General features: G+C 40.8%; 1 protein-coding gene across 5 annotated transcripts in view; it reads left to right on the top strand.

Moving 5' to 3' along the window:
* cep295 (centrosomal protein 295) overlaps positions 1–24950 on the top strand; it is a 174635-nt gene that overhangs the window by 26652 nt on the left and 123033 nt on the right. For all 5 annotated transcript variants that reach the window (XR_011595663.1, XM_070891984.1, XM_070891985.1 and 2 more), the window contains exons 4-9: positions 227–351; positions 4523–4616; positions 5901–6014; positions 7630–7770; positions 8227–8410; positions 12069–12245. Coding sequence is in view for 4 of the 5 variants with exons in the window: in XM_070891984.1 (XP_070748085.1) it covers positions 227–351; positions 4523–4616; positions 5901–6014; positions 7630–7770; positions 8227–8410; positions 12069–12245 (835 nt within the window). In the remaining variant the exon portion in view is untranslated. The remainder of the gene's footprint in view (positions 1–226; positions 352–4522; positions 4617–5900; positions 6015–7629; positions 7771–8226; positions 8411–12068; positions 12246–24950) is intronic.

The raw sequence follows: 24950 nt of genomic DNA, 5'->3' as shown, positions 1-24950 counted from the left end.
CTGGATTTCAGAATATTTTCCAGATTCCGGACAACTCCTCCATGGATTAGCACGATGTCTGGATTTCGGAACACTTCGGACGCTCAACCTGTTTTCTATAGACATTGCCTGTCGGCTACATTTGCAGATTTTTTTTTTTTAATTCAAAATTTTTAACTACAGAACTAATAAAATCAGTACAAGTGATTTTTTTTTTCACGTAAAATGGATTGTTTTTTTTTTGCAGGAACCAAATTTGAAAGCTCAATCGAAACAGGCAGCAGTCAACAGAGAAAAAGCTGAGAAGAGGCACAGAGAAGCACTAAGGGATTTGAAGCAGCAAAGGGAACAAGAACTTGAAGTCAAAAATAGGTTTGCTATTGTTTTTGTATTTGTTTGATATGTGGATCCTGCATATTGCAGCTTATTGGCCCCAAGTTTCCACATGATTTGCTCCTGATTTTTAGGAGCAACTGGTGTAGAACGGAGTATCTTAGAAATCGGAATTCTCATCATTTAGTTTGCTCCAGTTCTAGTCAGTTAGAACAGTTTCACTTTGGAACAGAATTTTATTTTCAAAAGGGGGCGCTTACGCCTGATTTCAAAGTTTTGTGAGTGAAAACTTACCCCAAACTAACTTAGAATGGAGTAAGTGAAGATTTTTGTACGCTCGAAAAAACCTTGTCTACACTTTACACTTTAGAAAATCAGGCGTAGGTTACAAATTAGGCGTAGGGAACGAGGTGTGGGGGGAGGGGGGGAAGGGAAGTCATTAAATTCTACAATCAATCCTTAGTTATACTTATACAAATATCATACAAATAAATCCAACCTGAATAAAAAATTTATTGGCAAAGAAAAGATTAAATAAACCATGTTCCTACCTGTGTGAAATAGCATCAGCCTTTGAGCTGCTGTGCTTCAGGCAGGCCTTTCATGTTGGAGACAGGCAGGGGTGTGGCGTCAGTGTCTCGACGGCAGCGGCAGCAAGCTTCGAGCTGAGCTGCAGTGCTTGAGGCAGGCCTTCATTCTCTTCGTGGCTGGCGCGAAGAAGCAGCACCAGACGTACCCGAGGCCATTCGGCCATCAGATATCAGCGGCTTCAGTGGCTGGCCGGCAGCCGAAGAATCAACACCTGACACACGCAGCTCTTTATGGTGCTTGAGGCCATTCGGCCACGCTTTAGGGGCGGCGTCAGTGGCTCGACGGCAGCCGAAGATACAGCAGCAGCCTTCGAGCTGTGAGGGGGACTGAGTCCATTTGGACAGGGAGAGGTAGCCACATCGACAGTTTTATATTTAAATTTGCAGAATGGGTGCTGCATTGTCAACACCACGTATTATGCAATGGTTTGCCATCTTTGTTCTTGGTGGACGTTGATCCATTGCAAAGTTGAATTGGCACTCTTATTTCTCCAAACACACAGTCCTTAATTTGCATGCACCAATGCAGCACCGGTTCTGCAAGTTTAGCAGTGAAAAGCTGAACTCACTGATTTCAGCAGGTGATTTATTCAGCAGTGCTGTTAAAAGCACTCCCTCACACAGAAATATCAAAAAAAATTAAATTACAAGCCTTTGCAGGGGTCCAAGAAACAAATCTCTTTTTCTGCAGTATATTTAAAAATGGCCGAGTGCCAATGTTTGTATGAGACTGCGCGCACGCTCCAACGCGCACGGTTGCCGGCACCACGAAGGCTAATTTAAATTGTACTCGCCTCCTGCTACTTAGAAAATCGGCGTGAGTGTTAGGCTCCGCCCCCTGCTGCGAAGAGCCAAGCAGACATCGAGCTCCAAGGAGCTCGAGAATATCGGAGTTTTTTTTTAGGTGCAGTTTTCGGTGCGAAAAACAGGCGCCCAGCTCGGAGGTGCGCCGTTTTCGCCGCGGGACGAAACTTGGGGCCGTAGTTTCTATTTAACATTTTTGTCTTTAGTCACTTCAATTTGTATTTTCTTTGCTAACCTGTAACAAACTCTCAAATATTCAGTTACTCATTGTTTACTTCAACTTTCTCTCTTCTTCCCAGTCCTTCCACAAGCAACATGACTCGCCATAATGGGTCTCCAAACATTCTTGACTTTTGCACGCCCTTTCTCTGCTCCTTTTAACATAGTTGGAACTTCCCTGGTGCTCCAGTAGGAAAAGATTAGCACAGATTTATCTGCTGGCATCCCAGGACTACAATTCCAAGACCAATGCAGCTTTCTTTAGTAGAGAAACTCTCAAATTCGACCATGTAGCCATTTTTCCTCCTCCTCCTCCTCCTTTTCTCCCCACCCTTGCACTCTCTAGATCTCTTCTGCTTTTTCTATAGTTGCTATCAATATAATTTCTATTACCAGTGTACATAGTAGATTAATTTCTGACACTTCGAGGGGGCAGTTACACTGCAACTGAGATGGATAGCTACATGTTGGGTTGCAGCCAAGGCGAACTCTCTTTACACTGCTGGGCTTCCGTTTGGCTGGAACTTTAACTGCCCTGTTTAGGAGACGGCACTCAAAAATTAGAAATGTGAATGGCTGCAGAGGGAGAATGGTCATGTTGGTTTACAAAGTGTCTAGAAAGTTCAGTGAGCATCCTGATTAATTTGCAAACCTGGTTTTGATGTTGTACCATAGTTACACTTAATGATGTGTCAAACTGAAGTAGTCTGGGATGACGCCCTGCCCTTACACACACCCACGCACCATCTAGGGAATGTCCCACTGCTTTGTTCTGGAGTTAGGCCAGCCCTGACGAAGTTGAAATTTGCGTCGCTTTAATGCTAAATTGTAAATGCACCTCCAGAAGATTTGCCTGAATGGGTATAGGCCAGGTATTTATCAATCTGGAGGAAGGAAAAAGTTGCTTCATGAACTTGAATTCTTAATACTCTGTCACTGGGCTAGTAAATTGGAGTGGTGTTGATTCAAACAGAAATATCGGGAACTAAATAAATATATGGAGAAAATTGAGCAAAGGTGCAGCATAGTTGTGGAAGTAGTATGGGTAATTGTATTGGATATAAGCGAACACAGAGTGAAAGAACAAATTACACTGAATGATGGGGGGAAAATACGTGAAATGTATTGAAATTCAGCAAGAGTTGTTTTTTAAAAAAAAAACTAGCGCTTTAAAAAAATAAAATAAATTCCATGGCTGAATTGCTAAATAACCAATTAAACTTGTGAATTTTGAACAGTACATAGTATTTTTTATACAGGATTAACTGTGCCTCCATACAATATTTTCCTCCATTCATCTCTGGTTACATGCCACGACTTGGTATGCAAGTCTCTTGCATTGCTGCATTATACCAGTTACTGAGGTCAAGGAAGCAATTTTTTTCTTCCTCCCGATTGATAAATTCCTGGCCTATACCCAGCCCATCTACAGAGAAAAATGAAGTTTGATGTCACTAGGGATCAAACTTCTGTTTCCCAACTAATGTACAGCAGTGCTTTTGTTGCACATAACTTTGTGACATTTTGTGATGCTGCAATACTTGACGTTAGATGTGAAAACATAGAAACATAGAAAATAGGTGCAGGAGTAGGCCATTCGACCCTTCGAGCCTGCACCACCATTCAATCTGATCATGCAACTTTAGTACCCAATTCCTGCTTTCTCTCCATACTCCTTGGTCCCTTTAGCCGTAAGGGCCACATCTAACTCCCTTTTTGAATATATCTAATGAACTGGCCTCAACAACATTCTGTGGTAGAGAATTCCACAGGTTCACAATTCTCTGAGTGAAGAAGTTTCTCCTCATCTCGGTCCTAAATGGCTTACCCATTATCCTTAGACTGACCCATGGTTCTGGACTTCCCCAACATTGGGAACATTATTCCTGCAAATAACCTGTCCAATCCCATCAGAATTTTATATGTTTCTATGAGATCCCCTCTCATTCTTCTAAATTCCAGTGACTATAAGGCTAGCCGATCCAGTCTTTCTTCATATGTCAGTCCTGCCATCCCGGGAATCAGTCTGGTGAACCTTCGCTGCACTCCTTCAATAGCAAGAATGTCCTTCCTCAGATTAGGAGACCAAAACTGTACACAATATTCAAGGTGTGGCCTCACCAAGGCCCTATACAACTGCAGCAAGACCTCCCTGCTCCTATACTCAAATCCTCTCGCTATGAAGGCCAACATGCCATTTGCCGCCTTCACCGCCTGCTGTACCTGTATGCCAACTTTCAATTTCTGCTGTACCATGACACCCAGGTCTCGTTGCACCTCCCCTTTTCCCTATTCTGTCACCATTCAGATAATATTCCGCTTTCCTGTTTTTGCCACCAAAGTGGATAACCTCGCATTTATCCACATTATACTGCATTTGCCCACTCACTTAGCCTGTCCAAGTCACCATAGTGAACTATATGATGGAAAATTAAATACAGTCAACAACTTATATATTTTTTTAAATCAGTAAAAATTGTGTTCTAGCAGTGAATTTAAACTTTACAATAAATTATTTTGTTGTGGAATATTTTCAAAGATGGATTTTTCTGGTGTGTTTGCACTTTAAAAGATTACATTTTTTCCACTTCACACAGGTGCATTAAAACTCGCAAAAAAGCACTAGTCGTTGAGAAAAAAAGGGCTATAACGATTGCACATCTTCCATCGCCTCCACCAGACCCCCTTGCTGTAAGTACTTTTACAAAACTCACTGCCTCATTCTTGATTAATTTGGATATGTATTCCCATTTAGCACTTCTTCCCCCAGTCCCTTGCAATCTGGATTATATTATCAACCAAGTAATAAAATGTAAAAATTGTAATGCAACTATGTTATAACAAAGACACCTTTTCAAGTGAAAAGTTCAGTCAAAAGTCCAGTCAAAACAATCTAATCAATAGCAGATATTGCAGTAGAATGCTGTTGCACTTAAAAAAAAAAATTGTCTGCATTTTTAAACCAGTTCCATTTATAAACCGATGATTACAATTTGCACCAGAGATTTTTTTGTTCTGAAGAAGGCAGAAGTAACTGACTAATAGCTTTCTGTAATAGATTGAAATTTATTTCTTCCCTACCTTTTTCCTTCCATTCTCCACATGTGATATGACTGCAGTGTTGCCCTTCCACTGAAAAATGAACAGAATCCTGCCAATTGGTCAAAGCTTTTTTGCTTCAAAAGCTAGGGTAGCTATAAATGTTGCGCTTGTGATGGTGGGTGTGGCGGGGGGGGGGGGGGGGGGTGGCGGTGAGGAATCTCCATTCCTCAAATAGGAAATGGGATTGTGATTTTAAACTAAAAAATTTTGTAAATATGATCTGAAATACTTCACGTGTCTTTATCAGAAGATCTCTAACCTTGATATTTGAATAGCACTCATTGGACTTTAGGGCAGTCTTGGGTAACTAAGCTGTGCAGTTGCAAGAGATGCTACCATGATTTTATGGATATGATTTCTGCATAAACAGTAACATTTTCACCAGTCAATTGTTAAGCGATTACATTTGGAAAACATGAGAGGGCATAGTGGAGAATAAAAACTGAAGCTAGGACAAAGAGAATAGGGTAGAAGAATAAGGGTAGCAATAAGGGATGCCTGGATGAGTACAGGTAAGGTGTTTACATTTTAGTTTTAAAAAAAAAAGTATCCCTGATGTTGGCTTTATTACTGTTGCGTCCCGTCTCTTTGCCCGCCTCCCCCAAAAGAAATTGGGACTGTTTGAACTGAAAACTTACAAAAGTAGTTTGGTGTAGAATTATGGGGGTCTCCCTGAACCTGCTGCTGGTTAGAAGTTTAATTGTGACTGCCTGCAGCTGATATTGCAAAAGTTAAAAGTGGTGTGGAGCAAACGAACTTGAAAAAGTGAAGTTCATTTCAGTAATCTAATGCATGCTTTTAAAGAAAATATCCAATTGCAATTATGTATTCTTGCTGTCTAGGAACAATTTACAACTTTTTTTTAAATTGTAGGATCTTGACGTTCTAAAATATCCAGCAGTGAAGATGTATGATATTGACAGCTTCTCTGTCACACACTATCATCTGCCTGAGCCTTATGTGGACAGGGAAATTAGCACAAAACAGGTATCTAAATGATTTAATTACAAACAAATGCAGTTTATTAATTACAAAGAAACCAGTCCATGCCGGTATTTAAGCTTCACTCGAGCCTCTTCTGATCCTTCCTCATCTATATATCCGTATAACCCTCTTCCCTTCTCCCTCATATACTTATCTAGTCTCCACTTAAATGCATCTAGACTATTCGCCTCAACCACTCCCTGTGATAGCGAGTTCCACATTCTCAACACTCTGGGTAAAGAAGTTTCTTCTGGTTTCCCCATTTGATTTCTTGGTGACAATCTTGTATTGATGGCTTCTAGTTTTGTTGTTCTGCACAAGTGTATTTTTTATTTTTCATTCACAGGATGTGGGTGACGCTGGTAAGGCCAGCATTTATTGCCTATTCTTAATAGCCCTTGAGAAGGTGGTGGCGGTGGTGAGCTGCTAGCTTGAACCACTGTAGTCCATGTGGTGAAAGTACTCCCATGGTGCTGTTTGGTAGGGAGTTCCAGGATTTTGACCCGATGACGATAAAGGGACAGAAATATATTTCCAAGTCAGGATGGTGTTTGACTTGGAAATACTCATTGTTTGCATATTTCTTTCTCCACCTCCCCGCCAGCATTGGGTGGTCTGTAGACGACCCCTATTAATGTAAAAAAATTGTAACTCCATCCACATGGATTCTATTTCTGTCTTGCTGATGGCTGCGTTACTTTTTCTACTGCCATTATGTTACCACTAAGAAGCACAGCTACTCTGCCTCCCCTTTTTCCCCTCAATCTTTTCTAAATGTGTTATACCCTGCAATGTTTAGTTCTAGTCCTGATTTTTCTGTAGCCATGTCTCAGTAATCCCTACTATACCTGGGTCCATGTAGCTTTCCTGGAGACCCCATTAGTGGCTATATTGTTGTGACTCCTACCATGATAACTAATACATCAATAAGCGATTTTCTTGTAGCTAGCACCTTGAGAATCTGTGGCCTGATACAGATCTGGAAAAAAAACTCCAAAGCTGGAAGCTTTTCTGGAATTTCTTCAAATCTGTTCAACTTGGTGTCATTGTGCTGCATGTCACAACTGAGGATTAGAAGTTTGAGAAATAAAGTGAAATACACTAGCTTTTTAAAAAATTGCATTGGGTGGGAACACCACACATATCAGAACACTCCTGGTTTCTCAATTTCTGAAAAATCCGTGAAGGGCCAAGTTCCATAGGTACAGAACACCACCAAGGTTTAAAAGAATAAACAAGTCAATAGACAAATTTGGTAAATAGTAATTGGGCTTTAGAAGCCCTTTTATGTTGTTAACACTATTGTGTAAGCTGTAAATGTGGCAAAATGATACTTTTAGCTACAAGTTTGAAAATGTATTTGGCAGTAAAAAGGAATTAATTTGAAAAAAAATTCTAAACCAAAATATTTTCTATTGAACTTAATAAATGATGCTCGGAAGCTACTGAGCCACCTATTTAATATAGCATGTGCAGTATTAATTAACACGCCCTTTAAATAGGTAGGTAAGGGCGCATATTTTACAGTTTGATCTGCACCTGGTCTTTCTCAATTATCTTCACTGATTTTACTAATATATTGTGTGTTTGTTTGCTTTTTAACTATCCCTTTCAATAGGTTAGTGCTCAGCTGACTGCTGAAGAGGAAGGAAAGCGACTGGAGGAATTGCAGCAGGAAGCTGAGATGGAGAGGCAAGAACAGCTGGAAAAAGCTAGATTGAGAGGCAATCATGCTCTCCAAATGGTTCATTTGATACGGGTAATAAAGGCACTACCATCAACTGAGTGAACAAGTATTCAACAAGCGAATAGTACCGCACAGTACTAACTAATTACAAAAAAAAAAGAACCTATTTACTGTAGTCACGTGCCACATTGGTATGTGGATGTATGGTATTTATGGTGTAGTGCTAGTAAGTTTAAAATCTAGTTGAACAGAATGTTTGTTCTTGGATTTGTGACCTCTTGGCCACATTAAACCTAATATCTGGTGTACAGGTATGGCAGTTTGATATGAGCCTCGTAGTCAAAAGGATAGGGGTGGTATGCTAGATTCTGCTGTATTACTGCAAGCAAAATAACTCTGTGTAGTTTGAAGAAAGATATAAAATAACTAATGTATTTCACGTGTTTCTGTTGCTGTAGTCCTTGGTAAAGAATAAAAAGTGAAATGGACAAATATACAATCAAAGTATTTTTTCACCTCGACCTCCAGGATAGAGAGAGACTAATGAAGGAACTGGAACAAATGCAGCATGCTGATCTGACACGTAGAAGGCAGACTGTGGCTCAAATGCCACCCCAACTGTTTGAGCCACCATATAGACGTGTGGAAGTCAAAGAGGATCGACAGAGGAAGATGGAATTTGCATTTGAGGATATGTATGCTGGTGATAAAAGTAAGATCAAAAGCATATGGTTGTAGTTGGTTTGAAGGTTGTTGTAATGCTAAAAAAATTTCAGAAACTTGGAAATTATTGGGAATGGAGTGGTAAGAAGACAGGTCTGGAATTTGCGGTTGGGGTGACTGCAATCTGGCAGTGTTCGCTGTCATTCCGCCTTTGAAACTGGTGGCAACTTCAGGATTTGGTGCATGCGCAGGCGTATACCAAAATCTCAAAGTTGTGGTCTGTCAATGACCGTTCCGAAAATTGCTGCGCTGACGCCCGCCACCCCACCCCAGAGCTGGCAATTGATGAAATCTCATAAATCATTGAAACTGACGAAAACCGTGGCTCTTTCGCAGTAAGTACGCTGTTAAATTCCCCATTAAAAGTTAGACCCAAAGGGATTAAATGTAACTGGGATTTTACCAGCATACTGACTGCTAAACAAATGTTAAGAGCCTGGAAAACTAATTTTATTTTGTGGAGTGTGGGGGGGAAAAAAAAACTTTTCAAAGAAAACCCGAACTTCTCGACACAGGCATTGCATAGATTGTGCAGAACGTAATTTGGAGCCAGCAGCGAATGCTTTTGCTTTGTTGCTGACTGCAAATTTCAGGCCATGATGTAGAAAATGTAGTTCTGGAAACGCTTTCTGTGTATGTGCACATGAATTGTGCTCTAAACATTTCAGAGCACTATAAATGGGGTATATATCTGACAGTGCAATTGAAAGCTGCAGGATAGAGATAATGGGAATTGTTATCTGAAAATAATGGGTGGGTTTGGAGCGATGGGGTAGCTTAATTGTTAAAAAGCAGAATTTTGACCTGAACCTGCCCACTTCTAGTTTTAATGGAGGTGTGACTGGGAGCGGGCAGGCAACCCACTGCCAGGAGGGAGAACATCAATTTAAATATCATCAATAAAGCTGGAAGCCTTTTGTACCACCATTTTGTTTATAACTTTCTCTGGTTGGGTTTTACACACTTTGTAAAACCCAGCAGTACAGCAAGGCGAGGACTGTTGCATCCAGGAGGTAAGTGCCTTTATACATACCTCCTGGATCCAGGGCCCCTGCCTAACCTCCCCACGATTGGAGATCCCCCTCACGAAACCTCTGATCGCTTTCCTGGATGCCCTTGCCCACTTCCAATGATCTTGAGGTCGGTCCCGTTCTTCCTCAATATTTAATTCCCTGAAAGACATTTTCTGATAAGTGAAATAAGGTGCAGGGCTGTGTGCTGAGATCGAGGATACCTGACTCAATTTTTAGGTAATGCATGTTCCCCCCCCCCCCCCCCCCCCCAACCAACTTCTAACCTCTGGTTGGGTTCCATAGAATTTCTTGCTAACACCATCCCAAATGTGAGCTGCCTGTGATTTCTAGTTCAGCACATGCAGCTCGCTAATTCCATGCAAATGAGATCTGACCATTAAAACCGCTTGGATCTTTCACCAAAGATATTAGGCGGGTGTGATTGATGCGCCACTGCCAGCCAAAATCTGCCAAAAGTTGAAATTGGCCCTCTGGTGAGAGAATGACACAACAAGATGGATTGGGAGACTAGTATTCATCTCTTTCACTAGACATTTTTTTAATGCAATTATTACAACCCCATGGAGGGATTGAATTACTGATTTAATGATCGAGATGTATGTCGAACTGGCAGGCTGTACAGAATATGCAGACTTCTCTTGCTAAATGGTTTTATCAAATGTATCCAAAGTCCTTGAACGTGTTGTCGCCTCCCAAATCCATGCCCAGCTTTCCCACAACTCCATGTTTGAATCCCTCCAATCAGATTTCTGTCCCTGCCACAGTACTGAAAGTGCTCTCAACAAAGTAAAAAATGACATCCTTTGTGACTGACAAAGGTAAGCTATCCTTTCTCATACTTCTTGACTTGTCTATAGGCTTTGACACAGTTGACCATTCTATCCTTCTCCATCGCCCCTCCACTGTCATCCAGCTGGATGGGACTGCACTTGTCTGGTTCTATTCTTATTTATCTAATCGTCACCAGAGATTCAACTGCAAAGGCTTCTCTTCCTGCTCCCGCATCGTTGCCTCTGGTGCCCCCATTTATCTATCCTTGGCCCCTCCTATTTCTCATCTTCCTGATGCCCCTTAGCGACATCATCTGAAAACACGTCAGTTTCCACATGTACACCGACGGCACCCAGTCCTACCTCACCTCCACTTCTCTCGACCCTTCCGCGGTCTCTAAATTGTCAGACTGTATGTCCAACATCCAGTTCTGGATGAGCAGTAATTTTCTCCAATTAAATATTGGGAAGATCGAAGCCATTGTTTTTGGTCCCCGCCAAACTCCATTCCCTAGCCACTGATTTCAACACACTCCTGGCTGGCCTCTCTTGTTCTACCCGTCATAAATTTGAGGTCATCCAAATCTCTGCTACCCATGTCCTAACTCTCAAAGTCCCGTTCACCCATCATCCCTGTGCTTGCTGACCAACATTGGCTCTTGGTTAAGCAATGCCCTGATTTCAAAATTCTCATTCTTGTTTTCAAATCCCTCCATGGCCTCACGCCTCCCTATCTCTAATCTCTCCAGCCCCACAACCTCCCGAGCTATCTGTGCTCTAATTCTGCACTCTTGCGCATCCCTGATTATAATCGCTCAACCATTGGTGGCCGTGCCTTCTGTTGCCTTGGCCCTAAACTCTGGAATTCTCTGCTGAAACCTCTGCCTTTCTACCATTCTTTCCTGACTTAAGGTGCCAACACCTACCTCTTTGACCAAGCTTTTGGTCATCTGCCCTACATTCTCCTTATGTGGCTCAGTGTCAAATTTGTTGTTTTGCAATACTCCTGTGAAGTGCCTTGGGATGTTTTACTACTTTAAAGGTGCTATATAAATAAGTAATAGTGAATACTAGTGGTATACTGGAAGAGCAAACATCTAATCGTTTTTGAAGATTTACTTCGAAATTGCAAGGGTTCAAAGAGCAAAATTTTTGCTTTTTCTTTCCCCACCACTTTGGTTTGATGGAGGATTTGATTAAAATATTGTTACTTTCCTTGAATTAATTATTTCAGGAGCCCAATCTTGTATTGCTAATGTTTTACAAATAGTCTGATTTTAAAGATGATATGAAACCTGTTTTTTAAATTGGCAGTGAACAGAATTCCTACAAAGTAGGCTCGTGTGCCACTGGAGTTTTCCAATAACTTTGTTTCTTGATTGCACTAACTACCCCATGGGACATCACACTTCATTTTGTTTAACCTCATGGGCTGTCATAGATGTTTAATAAATTCAGTTTTTAATTGTCTTGCACGTTTTCAAGATTATGGGTAAATTATCGATCACATTTTTAGATGCGGTTACAAATTCATATCTTTTCTATCTTGGGAGCTTTTTCATGTGTGTTTTTCCATACGTTGTCTTTTTTTTTTGCTAGTCAAAAATATTGCAGAAGTGTTAGTGATAACTGCAGGGCCATACTTTTAGTCATAAGGATCTTTCAGTTTATGTTTTTCCACTTCAACACTTTTTTATTAGTCGTTTAAGTACTTTATTTCTTGTGCAAGGGATATCAAGGCTGTCAATTCTAAGTCTTTTATGCATTGAGTGCAAACTGCAAGTGAAAGTTTTCAGTGTCAAGTTACTAATATTCTTTAATCATTTCCTTTCTTTTCCCCCAGAGATCAGAGGTGACCTGATATTGCGTCTTGAGCCTGAGCCTTTACCAGCCCCATCTGTTGGAACACAGGATGAAGATTTAGATCTTTCTGTAGAGCCAGAGGGATTTCAAAAAGAGAAGCAACATGCAAAGGGCGGCCAGGAAGAACTAGAGATACTGCATTTTAGTAAAACCCAAGGTAATGGGAATCCATGAAATGTGAATATTCTCCTCTATAGAATGTAATGTATTTGGATCAGGCGAACCATTAGTTATTTTGAAATAATGGCACAAATGCTGCTGGTGCGGTGTATCTTGTGGTGTGCCCTGTTAGACTTGTTCATGGATGTTTACATTCTAAAAATGTTGTACATTAAGTTGCTGGAACTGCGAGCTGATAATGACACAGCGAGGGCAACAGGGCATCTGTGATCTTGGTAAGCAATGGGACAAAATATATCTCCTTAACCAATGAGATTTAAGTATTGCAAAAGAAATAGATAATTACTGAGGAGGGTGAATTAGAATAGGTGAATTCAATGTCAAATTAGATACAGAAAGAGAAATAGAGACGAAAAGAAAGATTAGATTTAAGAAAGAAAAAGGAGGAATGAGACTCCACACTTTAATTGTTCACTTTAGAGATTGATTGGCAGTCATTAACAATGATCACATTGCAAGGGTACTTGCGCTGTTAATTACTAGACTTGACGTTCTCTGGCGCGTTTAATGGGCAATTGACATGCAAATGTAGCCACTTCATGAAAATCACAGGGAGGTTAAGGACGAGATAGTGTTTTCGCAAAGCTGTTGACGGACAACGTTCCCTTTAAATTGCGCAGCGCTCTGCAGCTCCCGTGCAGCCGTCTTACCGACTTTTAATAGGAGAAACCATGCATGCGCAGTATTTTGAATGAGCTGCGCACCAAAAATTGTTTAATGTGAACATTGATGGCTGGACGGTGCAAATCGGCCATCAGTTTGTAGCACTTTGCAATTCACAGGGTAACTCTTCCTTGCCACATGTTGCTGGCAGATTTGCGCATTAATAACTGCATCGTCTCAGCAAAATCTGCAGCAGGTATTCTCTCAAATTATTTATTTATTTCAGATTATTACCAAATGTTATTACATAATGTAATACCATTGTGCTTTTTGTTATCTTAAATAACTGGAAAATTAATTCCCAAAAGTACAGTACCATGAATGGTCCACTCGAGCCACAAATCCAATGACTGTTGTCTTTGTCTCGTGTTCGCTTCAAGCAAAAAAACAATCACCCTGAAGGTTTTTTTGGGGGCAGGACTATTTAAATTGTCCGTACGAATTCTGAACAAATTCTTTTGGTTATGGTATGGTATGATGATTGAAGCCAAATTTTCATAATGTTGATATCTACGATACGGTCTTGACTGAAGCAGTTACTTCCTAATTTATGGACAGTTTGTCTAATATTTCCACTAACGTCATTATGACACCATGGCCAACACCAACAAATGCACATCTCCCACAGTGCAGAAGCTCAAAAATAATGTTATTTTGCATCCTTCCATGTGATTTGGGTTAATTTTTTACTTGCCTACCTCGTGCAGTAAAATACAGTCCAGTCCGACTGTCTCCAATTTAGAACCAAATTTGATGATTTCTTTAGTTTCTTACCAAACCGAAGCGAGATAAATAATGGTCCGAAAATTCTGATCGGAGGCTTCCGACCGGAGATTTTTTACGAAAGTACCTGGTGGTCTAGGAGGCGCCCTGGATTCCGGTGGGGAGGCCTTCTCTTCCCGTGCTGCGAAGCGCGCTCCCATCCGGAGGGTTCCCACACAGAAGATGCAGTGACCGCTCAGCCAATCAGGTAGGTAGTTCGCAGGTTCCCATTAATAGCACTGAGACTCGCGTATCTACGAGTTCTCAGTGCTATTAATGGGGGGGGGGGGAACACATACCAATAAAAAACAGACCTCACATAATTATAATTAATTGAAATTAAAGTTTAAAAAATGCCTTGGGTAAAAAAACAATATTTCCGATTTTTAAAAAAAATTTTGTAATTCGGGTTAAAAATAAACTTGCCTTAGTGGGCAGAATTTTTAACAATACACTGTTTATTTAATTTAATTTAATTGTGTTTGTGTTTTTAAACACTTGCACCTGTAAAAGTAGGCTATGCGCCTGCTTTTTCAGGTGCAAGATTTTTAAGGATATTTGCTGGGCAAGATAGGCGTAAATCCCGCAATGTTGCCCGTGCAAATGTCCTCGCTCCTGATCTGCGAATGATCTGTCAAGCTTCCAGCTTGACAGATCGGAAAAGCCGGTTTTCAGCTCATGTGCATTGCGTGCTGAAAAACGGCTTTTCCGATGTCTTCCTGGGTCCGTAGAGACTTCGTACGGGCCCGGGATGTCGGAATATCCACCCCAATATGTTGCTGATACTGATCTAAATAATCAACTGGGTAGAATAAATAAATGACTTGGGAAAGTGTATTGTAAACACAACCGCTAACCGATGATGCCAAAGTAATTGGCAGCACAAATAATGAGAAATTGATTCAAAAGGCTTTGGATGATCCAGGTAACTGGACCAGCAGATAGCTGCTACAGGACATTGTTCTTTCACCTAGCCAATGTGTTAAATTGAACACGGGTATAGCATTACTGATCAGGAAAAAGATTGAAGACTTATTCTGAAGAAAAATATGAAACTGCCAGCCTGATGCTTGACTGAAGTAAAAGAGCAAATAATGTTTCAATTTAATGGACGAATCGAGTATTGCTGTGTAAGTGTTAATGTTCTGCTGAACTGATCATTTATTTATAGGAAGGATTGAGTGTCAGGAAGGTCAAGTTAAGATGGACTTTTTTAGAAAAGAAACAACTATATTTTTTGACTCATTTTGGAATTGTCAAGAATGTAAGGGGGTTGACAAAGCAAAATGTTCAGCATTATCCACATTGTATAGCTTAGCTTTCTGGAGAAGCCAAGTGCTGAACACATAATTGAAAAATGGCATTGCAGAAAGGTAGTGCCACATGTTTCTTATTCTCCCCACGTCATAAAATGTCCAGCCTCTCTACAAGGATACGATACATCCAGGAGACTTGATCTGACCTATCTTGAGATTTTTGGATCCTATTTTTCAGGTTTCTCTGGAGCCTGAGGTGTCACTGGTCAGGATCAAAATTATACAGGACAAACATATAAAAGAAGCCTTTACTGTTTGGCCATTGGGTTACCAAATGATTTAATTGTCCATTCTCCAGAGCACCGCATAGCATGCAAACAGAGCAGATAAAACAAAAAAAGAGACTTGCTGAAGGCTAAAGCACAAATTGGAATTTTCCACTCAACAATCTATGCTCCAATTGGGCTGAGATTATCCACTTCATCTTTTGACACCCTCCAATACATTATCTCACCAGTTTCAAAAAACAGCTAAGTGCCTAGTTGGTTCAATATGTTATAACCAACACCCGCCCAAGGCCTTAAATGCTATGCAAAATGGATAATTCAGAACTGATGATACTCATGACTGTTCCATAAAATGTTTGTTGCCCAAGAATAATACCGTGGTTTGGGTAATTTGCCTTTGATTCATGATTTACATCAGTAAGGGATGGTTTCGTCTTGTTTCCTATATTCATAACAAGGTAGACTAGCTCAGTAAACCTAAGAAACTCTGGCTATGTCTCGCGATAGCTAACCTCCAACAAACATCAGCACTATACAGTTTTAAAGATTCTAATTCAGTTGACACTAAACGCTCACCAATGATGTAGTGGTAATGGCACCGAGGACTATTTACACCCTTGATGCAAAGAGTTTGTCAACACCAATCTACCAGTGCTAGAGTCTGAGTAAATCGAGCCTAGATTATTTCCTGATCTTTGTAAGGGGTAACAATCTGCCTAGCAACATGGCTCACCCCTCAGACAGGGACCACTTGGCTCAGAAGTCGCAGTACTGCTGAAATAATCTTGGTGCTGACTGGCACTAGGTGTCCTTTTGGACTGTACTCTCTCAGGAATGGTCAAAACAAAATTAATCCAGCACCCTCTTTTGGAAAACATGCTAGAGAACCACAGTTCAAGAGTGATTTAATTCTTTGAACAAAACTGTCAGTAACTTGGCATAATCAGTAAATACTGTGATGGCATCCAGTGGATACAAGTGGCCTTGCTTTTCAGAATGTCCCCATTTACGTACCAATAATCAAACAAATCTATAGTGGTGAAAATGGTGAGGACTTGTTTGAAGACCTGTTTGGACCTGTTCGATCCAATTACAATGGTATGTAACACGAGTCATCCTCATTGCACTGGCTCCATTGGCCTCGAACCCTGGAGTGGAACCCTTCCTCTGAATCTTGTGTAGACCATAACTTGTTTCACTGGATTCTTCATGACTGCATCCCTATAAACCATAGTCCCTATAAACCATTGTTGCAAACATACATAGAAGTTCACAACACAGGAGGTCATTATTGTCCCATCATATATGTTCGCTCTTTGCTAGAACAAAGCTAATCCCACTGGATCTATAATAGACTTGTCTCTTCCTCTGTTTCAAATATTTATCCAATTTTCATTTACAAGATGATTGGTCTCTGCCTCAACCACTCCACTTGACAATTTGCTGTTCTCAGAGACATTCTGATTACTTGAAAGGTTTGCTAATTCACATTTTCTGATTTGCAATTTAGTGTACATGGGTACGGTGGTATAATGGTTGTTATTGATCTATTAGCAGAGTCCTAGACTAATCCAGAGAATATGAATTTGAATCCCACCATGTTAGTTTAAGAATTTGAATGCGGTTTGTAAAATGTGCCTTGCCAGCAGCACCCCCACATCCTGAGAATGGACAAAAAAATCCCACCTAAAATGAACGTCCTTTGTATTCCTCATCGGTGATGAAGGCATAGAGAATGAAAGCTCTGACGAGCAGCTTGTCTGCTCCACATTGCCCATTTGTGCATCTGATTCACCCACTCCACCATGGCCTCACTTGTATGAGGCGAATAATAAACGACAATATAATACAGGGTGAATCTCGGAACACCTGTGAGCAGGAGAAGCTTTGAGAATTATCAGGAAACTGCTGTTTCTCCCTAGATGAGATGGAAGTAACTGTCTTAGGCTGAGAAACCTGAGGAGCAAGTTGTCAGGAGCCAAGTCTTTAAAAGATCCACGAGTTAGGAACTTGGATCTCATGCAGGTAGTGGAGATGGTCTCTTGTGTTGCAGATTGTGGATAGGTTTGCTAAGTCCACAATGCGCATCTGCACCACCACCATGATGGAGAGATTGAATGACAAACATGCTGATAAATGTGGCTGTCCAAGAGATCTCTGCAGCATCAACATGTCTAGTGTGAGAACCTATGTCTGGTGCGAGAGCTTTTTAGAAATAACTGCTGATGCCCTGGAGCACTCTAGCTTGGGGCTTTCAGCACTTAATTAGTATTATTTGGCCTGTTCTTTCTCAGACCAATTACTCAACAGAGCCAATGCCCAGCACTAGTGGGCTGCAAGCTGTGGTCCCAAAAGTTGTTAATTTCTCATGACCATGAGATTCTGAATCAATGCAGCCATCTCCAATGCCAGTACGAGGGAGCTTCTGGTTTGGGCCCAATAGGCAGGTCTTACAATGTTATAAGCATAATCTGAGAGGAGTGCCGCCAATGTTTGAGTGCACCATTGATGCACTCCCAGCTGCAAACATCAACCTCCTTGATTCTGAGGCAGTGTTTCATAGGGGTAAGGTTAGGATCCTGTATAATTCCTAAAAACCATTTCTCAACTCTACTGTAGTTCCCCTGCCACCTTCCTATGTCGTCAACAGAAATAGGACTTGGTCTGCTCAACTATTATTCCTATAAAAGGAAAATACTCAATGGGTCATTATACCTGTTTTTGGCCTCTGTCCTCATAATAGAAATGAATCATGTCTTAGTTAAGTGGATACCTCTGATCTCTTTTAGACCATTATAACACTACTTTAATCGAGCAGTACAGATGTCTTGCCATTGTTGGGGTAAAAGGAAAACTTTTCTCCCTCAGGGCGGACTACCTGATATAGGTAATAGACACCTCGCCCGTCGCCCACGGAATTAAAAAAAACAAAACCTTCAGTTTAACCGGCTTTATTTCGAGCAAATGCAAGGGAGGGTTCAATTGTTGAACCTTCAAAATACAAGAGGTTTCGAGTATAATTTATTTCGGTTTTGGAGAGGAGCTACCCTCCTACAAAATCATCGATAGGTCTATTGCTAACAGCGGAGTTACATTGATTTGTTGACTCTTATCAGACTGGCTCTGAGTGGTACATGCAATTGTCCATCTCCCATCATATGTTAATTGTGTTTGTTCCGTGATTTGGACTTTGCCATAATCTACATGACACCTGAAGTAACTGTTCCCAAAATATTGGCTTTTAATCTCTTCCTCAGACTTCTAATCAAAATTGTAACTGCTGACTTCTACTGTTTTGTTAGGTCTATTGCTATCATATATTTTTAATGTGTTATAAGTGTGCTATACTTGCATAAGCTGGTGTTACATACAATAGGCAATTATTCCTCAGGCCCTCCTAATACTGATTAGTTCACTACCTTCAGCATTGTGTTGTGACCACCTATATGTCTGCACTTTGCCTGCTACACTTCTATATCCCTTACACCATGAAATTGGCACTTTCAGATAGGGCCTTTATCGGGTCCTATCCGTTGCACCCAGCACTTCAGTCACTTGAAAGAAGTTGATTGCTTGCTTTCATGGGAAAGTTAATGGAATCAGGAGTGTGCGCGAAGAAAGCATGTAATGTACTGATATTGACTGATGTGACAACATCACCAGAGGAAGCTTGGAAAATATCTGGATGCACAAGAATTTAGTGCAAGTTGTCACCTTCATAGCCACTGCTCTTTGCTAAAAGGGACTGCAAGAAGTAATGTTCCAACAGCTTGCATAATCTAAGTTACTGTATCCGAGGGGAGGGGAGAATATAGATTTTTCAAACATCCAGATCAGACCAGACTTCCTTGGTCTGCACACCTGCGGTATAGATACCTGCAACTCGGGTGTTGCCTTTGTGCATGTGCTCTTGGCTGATATCTTCTCCTTGGCCTTTAAAGGCATGAACAATGGAATCACAAGATAAATTTTGTTTTCCTGAAAAGAACTTTAATTTGCCTATAAAATTCAGCAAATGCCTTTTAATGTTTTATGTATTCGAATGTATGTATTGGCGGAAAGGGTAAATAGGGAAGTGGCAAAGGCTTTAAACTAGTAAGACCGGGGAAGGGATCTTCAAGAAAAGAAACCAGCCTAAATATAAACAAAACGGCAAAGGAGAGCATAGGAAAAGTAAAGTAAGGGAGGACATTGATGGCCAGGGAATAAATAGTTATAGAACAGGAGTTTAAAAAAAAAATGGTTAAAATAAAGTGAGAAACTGCTATTAAAAATGAGTTAATCTGTCTGTACAGCAATTGCATACAATGTTGGTAATAAAAAGGAGTTGGAGGCAATCATCCATTGTGAGGAACCAGACATAGTAGGGATTACTGAGATATGGCTACAGAAAAATCAGGACTGGGAATTAAACATTGCACGTTATAACATATTTAGAAAAGATAGTGGGGAAAAGGGGAGGTGGAGTAGCTGTACTTATTAGGTATAACATAATGGCAGTAGGAAAAAGTGACGCAGCTATCAGCAAGAAAGAAATATAATCCACGTGGATAGAAATAAAATAATAAAGGTTTAATCACACTAATGGGTGTAGTCTACAGACGACCCAATAGTGGCAGGGGAGGTGGAGGAAGAAATATGCAACGAAATTAAGAAAATTAGTTTTTAAAAAAAACATATAATAATCATGGAGAATTTCAACTACCCAGATATTAATTGGACAGAAGAGGTAGGTAAAGGGATCAGGGAATGGAGTTCATACAATGTGTATGGGACTCCTTTCTCTCCCAATATGTAAAAAGCCTAACCAGGGAAGATTCATTACTGAATCTAGTAATGGGGAATGAACCAGAGCAGATAAGAGAAGTAAAAGTAGGAGAACATCTAGGCGATAGTGACCATAATATTATATACTTTAAGATACTAATTGAGAAGAACATAAGTATGACAAAGACCAGAGTAATAATTTGGAAAAAAGCTGATTTTGAGGGGCTGAGAATAGCACTTGGGAAAATAAAATGGACAACAATATTGGCAAACAATGATGTCCATCATCATCATGACATCATTGTTTGCCAATATTGTCCATTTTATTTTGGCAAACAATGATGTAGAATAGCAATGGGAAACATTTAAAATGGTGTTCGAGAGTCCAGGAAAAATATATTCCACTAATAAGAACAAGCTAAACACTAATGAGACGCCGTGGATGAATAAAGTCATAAGGGAAAAATTAAGGATAAGGAAAGAGGCATACATTAAGTACAAGGACAGCAGGGGAGAATATGAAGGGATTAGGAGAGAAGGCAAAAGAATTATTAGGAGGGCAAAGAGGAACTATGAAATTAAATTATCAAGGAACATAAAACAAAATAGTAAGTTTATAGCCACATAAATTTAAAAAAAAAGGAAGGTCGGAATGGGAATCTGGCCACTAAGGGATGGAGAGGATTATACCACATGTAGCATTAGAGAGATGACAGGGATATTAACTAACTTATTTGCTTCAGTATTTACCAGGGAGATGGAACAGGTGGAGATGACATTGAATGATATCAGTAATGAGTTAATTGCATTTAACATTAAAATGAGGAGATATACTAAATAAACTAATCAAACTCAAGGAGGATAAAACCCCTGGATTAAATCTGCGCATTTTAAAAAGCTGGGGAAGAAATAGCCGAGGCTTTACTACACATATATTCAGTAATTCTTTGGCACTACACCTTTTTCTAGAGGACTGGCAGAAAGCTAACGTAATACCTATATTTAAGAAAGGAGATAGAACATGTTCAGGGAACTATATTCCTACCCAACACGGTGGTCGGAAAAATAATGGAATCCCGACTAAAGGAGAAAATAGAACATCTAGAAATAATAAATAGTCAGTATATATATTTTGAATAGGTAACGGAGAAAGTAGACCAGGGTAATGCAATAGATGTAATTTATCTAGATTTTCAAAAGACCTTCGATAAGTTACCACATAATAGACTAATGAATAAGGTCAGGGAATGCAGAGTCAGGGGACAAGTAGCAGAATGGATAGTTAGCTGGCTTCATGACAGAAAGCATAGAATAGGGGTAAAGGGTAGTTATTCAGAGTGGCAGAAGGTGGGAAGTGGTGTTCCACAAGGATCAGTGGTGAGACTACTGTTCATAATTTTATTAACGTTTTAGATTTTAAAATCAAAAACAGAATTTCTAAATTTGCGGACGACACCAAATTGGAGGAGATAGCCAATACTAAGGAGGATTGCAACAGTATGAGTTATTACAGTTTGGTGAGAAAAATACAGAGGTCACGTATTACTTGGAATATAAGAATTTAAATGGGTTAGAGGAGCAAAGGGATCTGGGAGTACAAATACACATCAGTAAAAGTATCGACACAGGTTAACAACGTCATTAAAAAAGCAAACCAAGTGCTAGGGTTTATTTCTAGAGGGATAGAATTGAAAAGTAGTGGAAGTTATGCTAAACTTGTATTGAACCTTGGTTAAACCACATTGGGGTGCTATGTGCAATTCTGGTCGCCATAGGCATCATCATAGGCAGTCCCTCGAAATCGAGGAAGATTTGCTTCTACTCTAAAAGTGAGTTCTCAGGTGGCTGTACAGTCCAATGCGGGAATTACAGTCTCTGTCACAGGTCGGGCAGGCGGTGGTCGAAGGAAAGGGTGGGTGGGTTGCTGTCTGCATTTGGTTTCTGCATGTTCTTGGTGACGAGACTTGAAGTGCTCAGCGCCCTCCCGGATGCTCTTCTTCCGGGAGGAGTTAAACTAATGTGGCAGGGGGATGGGAACCAATGCAGAGAGACAGAGGGGAACAAAAAGGAGACAAAAGCAAAAGACAGAAAGGAGATGAGTAAAAGTGGAGGGCAGAGAAACCCAAGGCAAAAAACAAAAAGGGCCACTGAATATAAAGGGGCTGAAGGAGGGGTCAAAACTAAAAATCATGGATTAAAAACTAGTATTAAAATACTCTACCTAAATGCACGCAGCATTCGAAATAAAGTAAATGAGTTGACGGCACAAATCATTACAAATGGGTATGATTTGGTGGCCATTACAGAAACATGGTTGCAAGGTGGCCAAGACTGGGAATTAAACATACAGGGGTATCTGACGATTCGGAAAGATCGACAAGAAAGGAAAGGAGGTGAGGTATCTCTGTTAATAAAGGATGATATCAGGGCAGTTGTGAGAGACGATATTGGCTCCAATGAACAAAATGTTGAATCATTGTGGGTGGAGATTAGAGATAGTAAGGGGAAAAAGTCACTGGTGGGCGTAGTTTATAGGCCCCCAAATAATAACTTCACGGTGGGGCGGGCAATAATCAAGGAAATAATGGAGGCATGTGAAAAAGGAACGGCAGTAATCATGGGGGATTTTAACCTACATATCGATTGGTCAACTCAAATCGCATGGGGTAGCCTGGAGGAGGAATTCATAGAATGCATACGGGATTGTTTCTTAGAACAGTATGTTACAGAACCTACAAGGGAACAAGCTATCTTAGATCTGGTCCTGTGTAATGAGACAGGAATAAGAAACTATCTCCTAGTAAAAGATCCTCTCTGAATGAGTGATCACAGTATGGTTGAATTTGTAATACTGATTGAGGGTGAGGAAGTAGTGTCTCAAACGAGCATACTATGCTTAAACAAAGGGGACTACAGTGGGATGAGGGCAGAGTTGGCTAAAGTAGACTGGAAACACAGACTAAACAGTGGCACAATTGAGGAACAGTGAAGGACTTTTAAGGAGCTCTTTCATAGTGCTCAACAAAAATATATTCCAATGAAAAAGAAGGGCGGTAAGAGAAGGGATAACCAGCCGTGGATAACCAGGGAAATTAAGGAGAGTATCAAATTAAAAACCAATGCGTATAAGGTGGCCAAGGTTAGTGGGAAAATAGAAGATTGGGAAAATTTTAAACGACAGCAAAGAATGACTAAGAAAGCAAAAAAGAAAGGAAAGATAGATTACGAAGGTAAACTTGCGCAAAACATAAAAACGGATAGTAAAAGCTTTTACAGATATATATATAAAATGGAAAAGAGTGACTAAAGTAATTGTTGGTCCATTAGAAGATGAGCAGGGGGATTTAATAATAGGAAATGTGGAAATGGCTGAGACCTTAAACAATTATTTTGCTTCGGTCTTCACAGTGGAAGACACAGAAACCATGCCAGAAATTGTTGGTCACAGGAATGTGGGAAGGGAGGACCTGGAGACAATCACTATCACTAGGGGGGTAGTGCTGGACAGGCTAATGGGACTCGAGGTAGACAAATCCCCTGGTCCTGATGAAATGCATCCCAGGGTATTAAAAGAGATGGCGGAAGTTATAGCAGATGCATTCGTTATAATCTACCAAAATTCTCTGGACTCTGGGGAGGTACCAGCGGATTGGAAAGCAGCTAATGTAACGCCTCTGTTTAAAAAAGGGGGCAGACAAAAGGCAGGTAACTATAGGCCGGTTAGTTTAACATCTGTCGTGGGGAAATTGCTTGAAACTATCATTAAGGAAGAAATAGCGGGACATCTAGATAGGAATAGTGCAATCAAGCAGACGCAGCATGGATTCATGAAGGGGAAATCATGTTTAACTAATTTACTGGAATTCTTTGAGGATATAACGAGCATGGTGGATAGAGGTGTACCGATGGGTGGGGTGGCTTGACCCATCCACCTCCACGGAGGTGTGTGGGGGACCTGACCCATCCACCTCCATGGCACGAACCTGGTATTGCAGTACTTCCAGGAACGGTGCAGTGGCTCTAGGCCTTTTGGCTAAGAGCATTGGCGCAGAGTGATCCTTGGCGTGTGCAAGGTGACCTCTGGCGTTTGTGATTTGACAAAGAATTGGAACGATTGGCTACGAATTTCAATTTTTTTTTTTTTAGATTTCCAAAAGGCATTCTATAAGGTGCCACACAAAAGGTTACTGCAGAAGATAGAGGTACGCGGAGTCAGAGGAAATGTATTAGCATGGATAGAGAATTGAGTGGCGAACAGAAAGCAGAGAGTCGGGATAAATGGGTCCTTTTCGGGTTGGAAATCGGTGGTTAGTGGTGTGCCACAGGGATCGGTGCTGGGACCACAACTGTTTACAATATACATAGATGACCTGGAAGAGGGGACAGAGTGTAGTGTAACAAAATTTGCAGATGACACAAAGATTAGTGGGAAAGCGGGTTGTGTAGAGGACACAGAGAGACTGCAAAGAGATTTGGATAGGTTAAGCGAATGGGCTAAGGTTTGGCAGATGGAATACAATGTCGGAAAGTGTGAGGTCATCCACCTTGGGCGGGGGGGGGGAAAACAAAAAAAGGGAATACTATTTGAATGGGAAGAAATTACAACATGTTGCGATGCAGAGGGACCTGGGGGTCCTTGTGCATGAATCCCAAAAAGTTAGTTTGCAGGTGCAGCAGTTAATCAGGAAGACGAATGGAATGTTGGCCTTCATTGCGAGAGGGATGGAGTACAAAAGCAGGGAGCTCCTTCTGCAACTGTATAGGGTATTGGTGAGGCCGCACCTGGAGTACTGCGTGCAGTTTTGGTCGCCTTAAGGAAGGATATACTGGCTTTGGCGGGGGTACAGAGACGATTCACTAGGTTGATTCTGGAGATGAGGGGGTTACCTTATGATAGATTGAGTAGACTGGGTCTTTACTCGTTGGAGTTCAGAAGGATGAGGGGTG

The sequence above is a fragment of the Pristiophorus japonicus genome, chromosome 10, assembly GCF_044704955.1.
Source record: "Pristiophorus japonicus isolate sPriJap1 chromosome 10, sPriJap1.hap1, whole genome shotgun sequence".
NCBI lineage: Eukaryota > Metazoa > Chordata > Chondrichthyes > Pristiophoridae > Pristiophorus > Pristiophorus japonicus.
The sequence above is the reverse complement of the archived record's forward strand: the minus strand, read 5'-3'. Positions and strand labels throughout refer to the sequence as shown.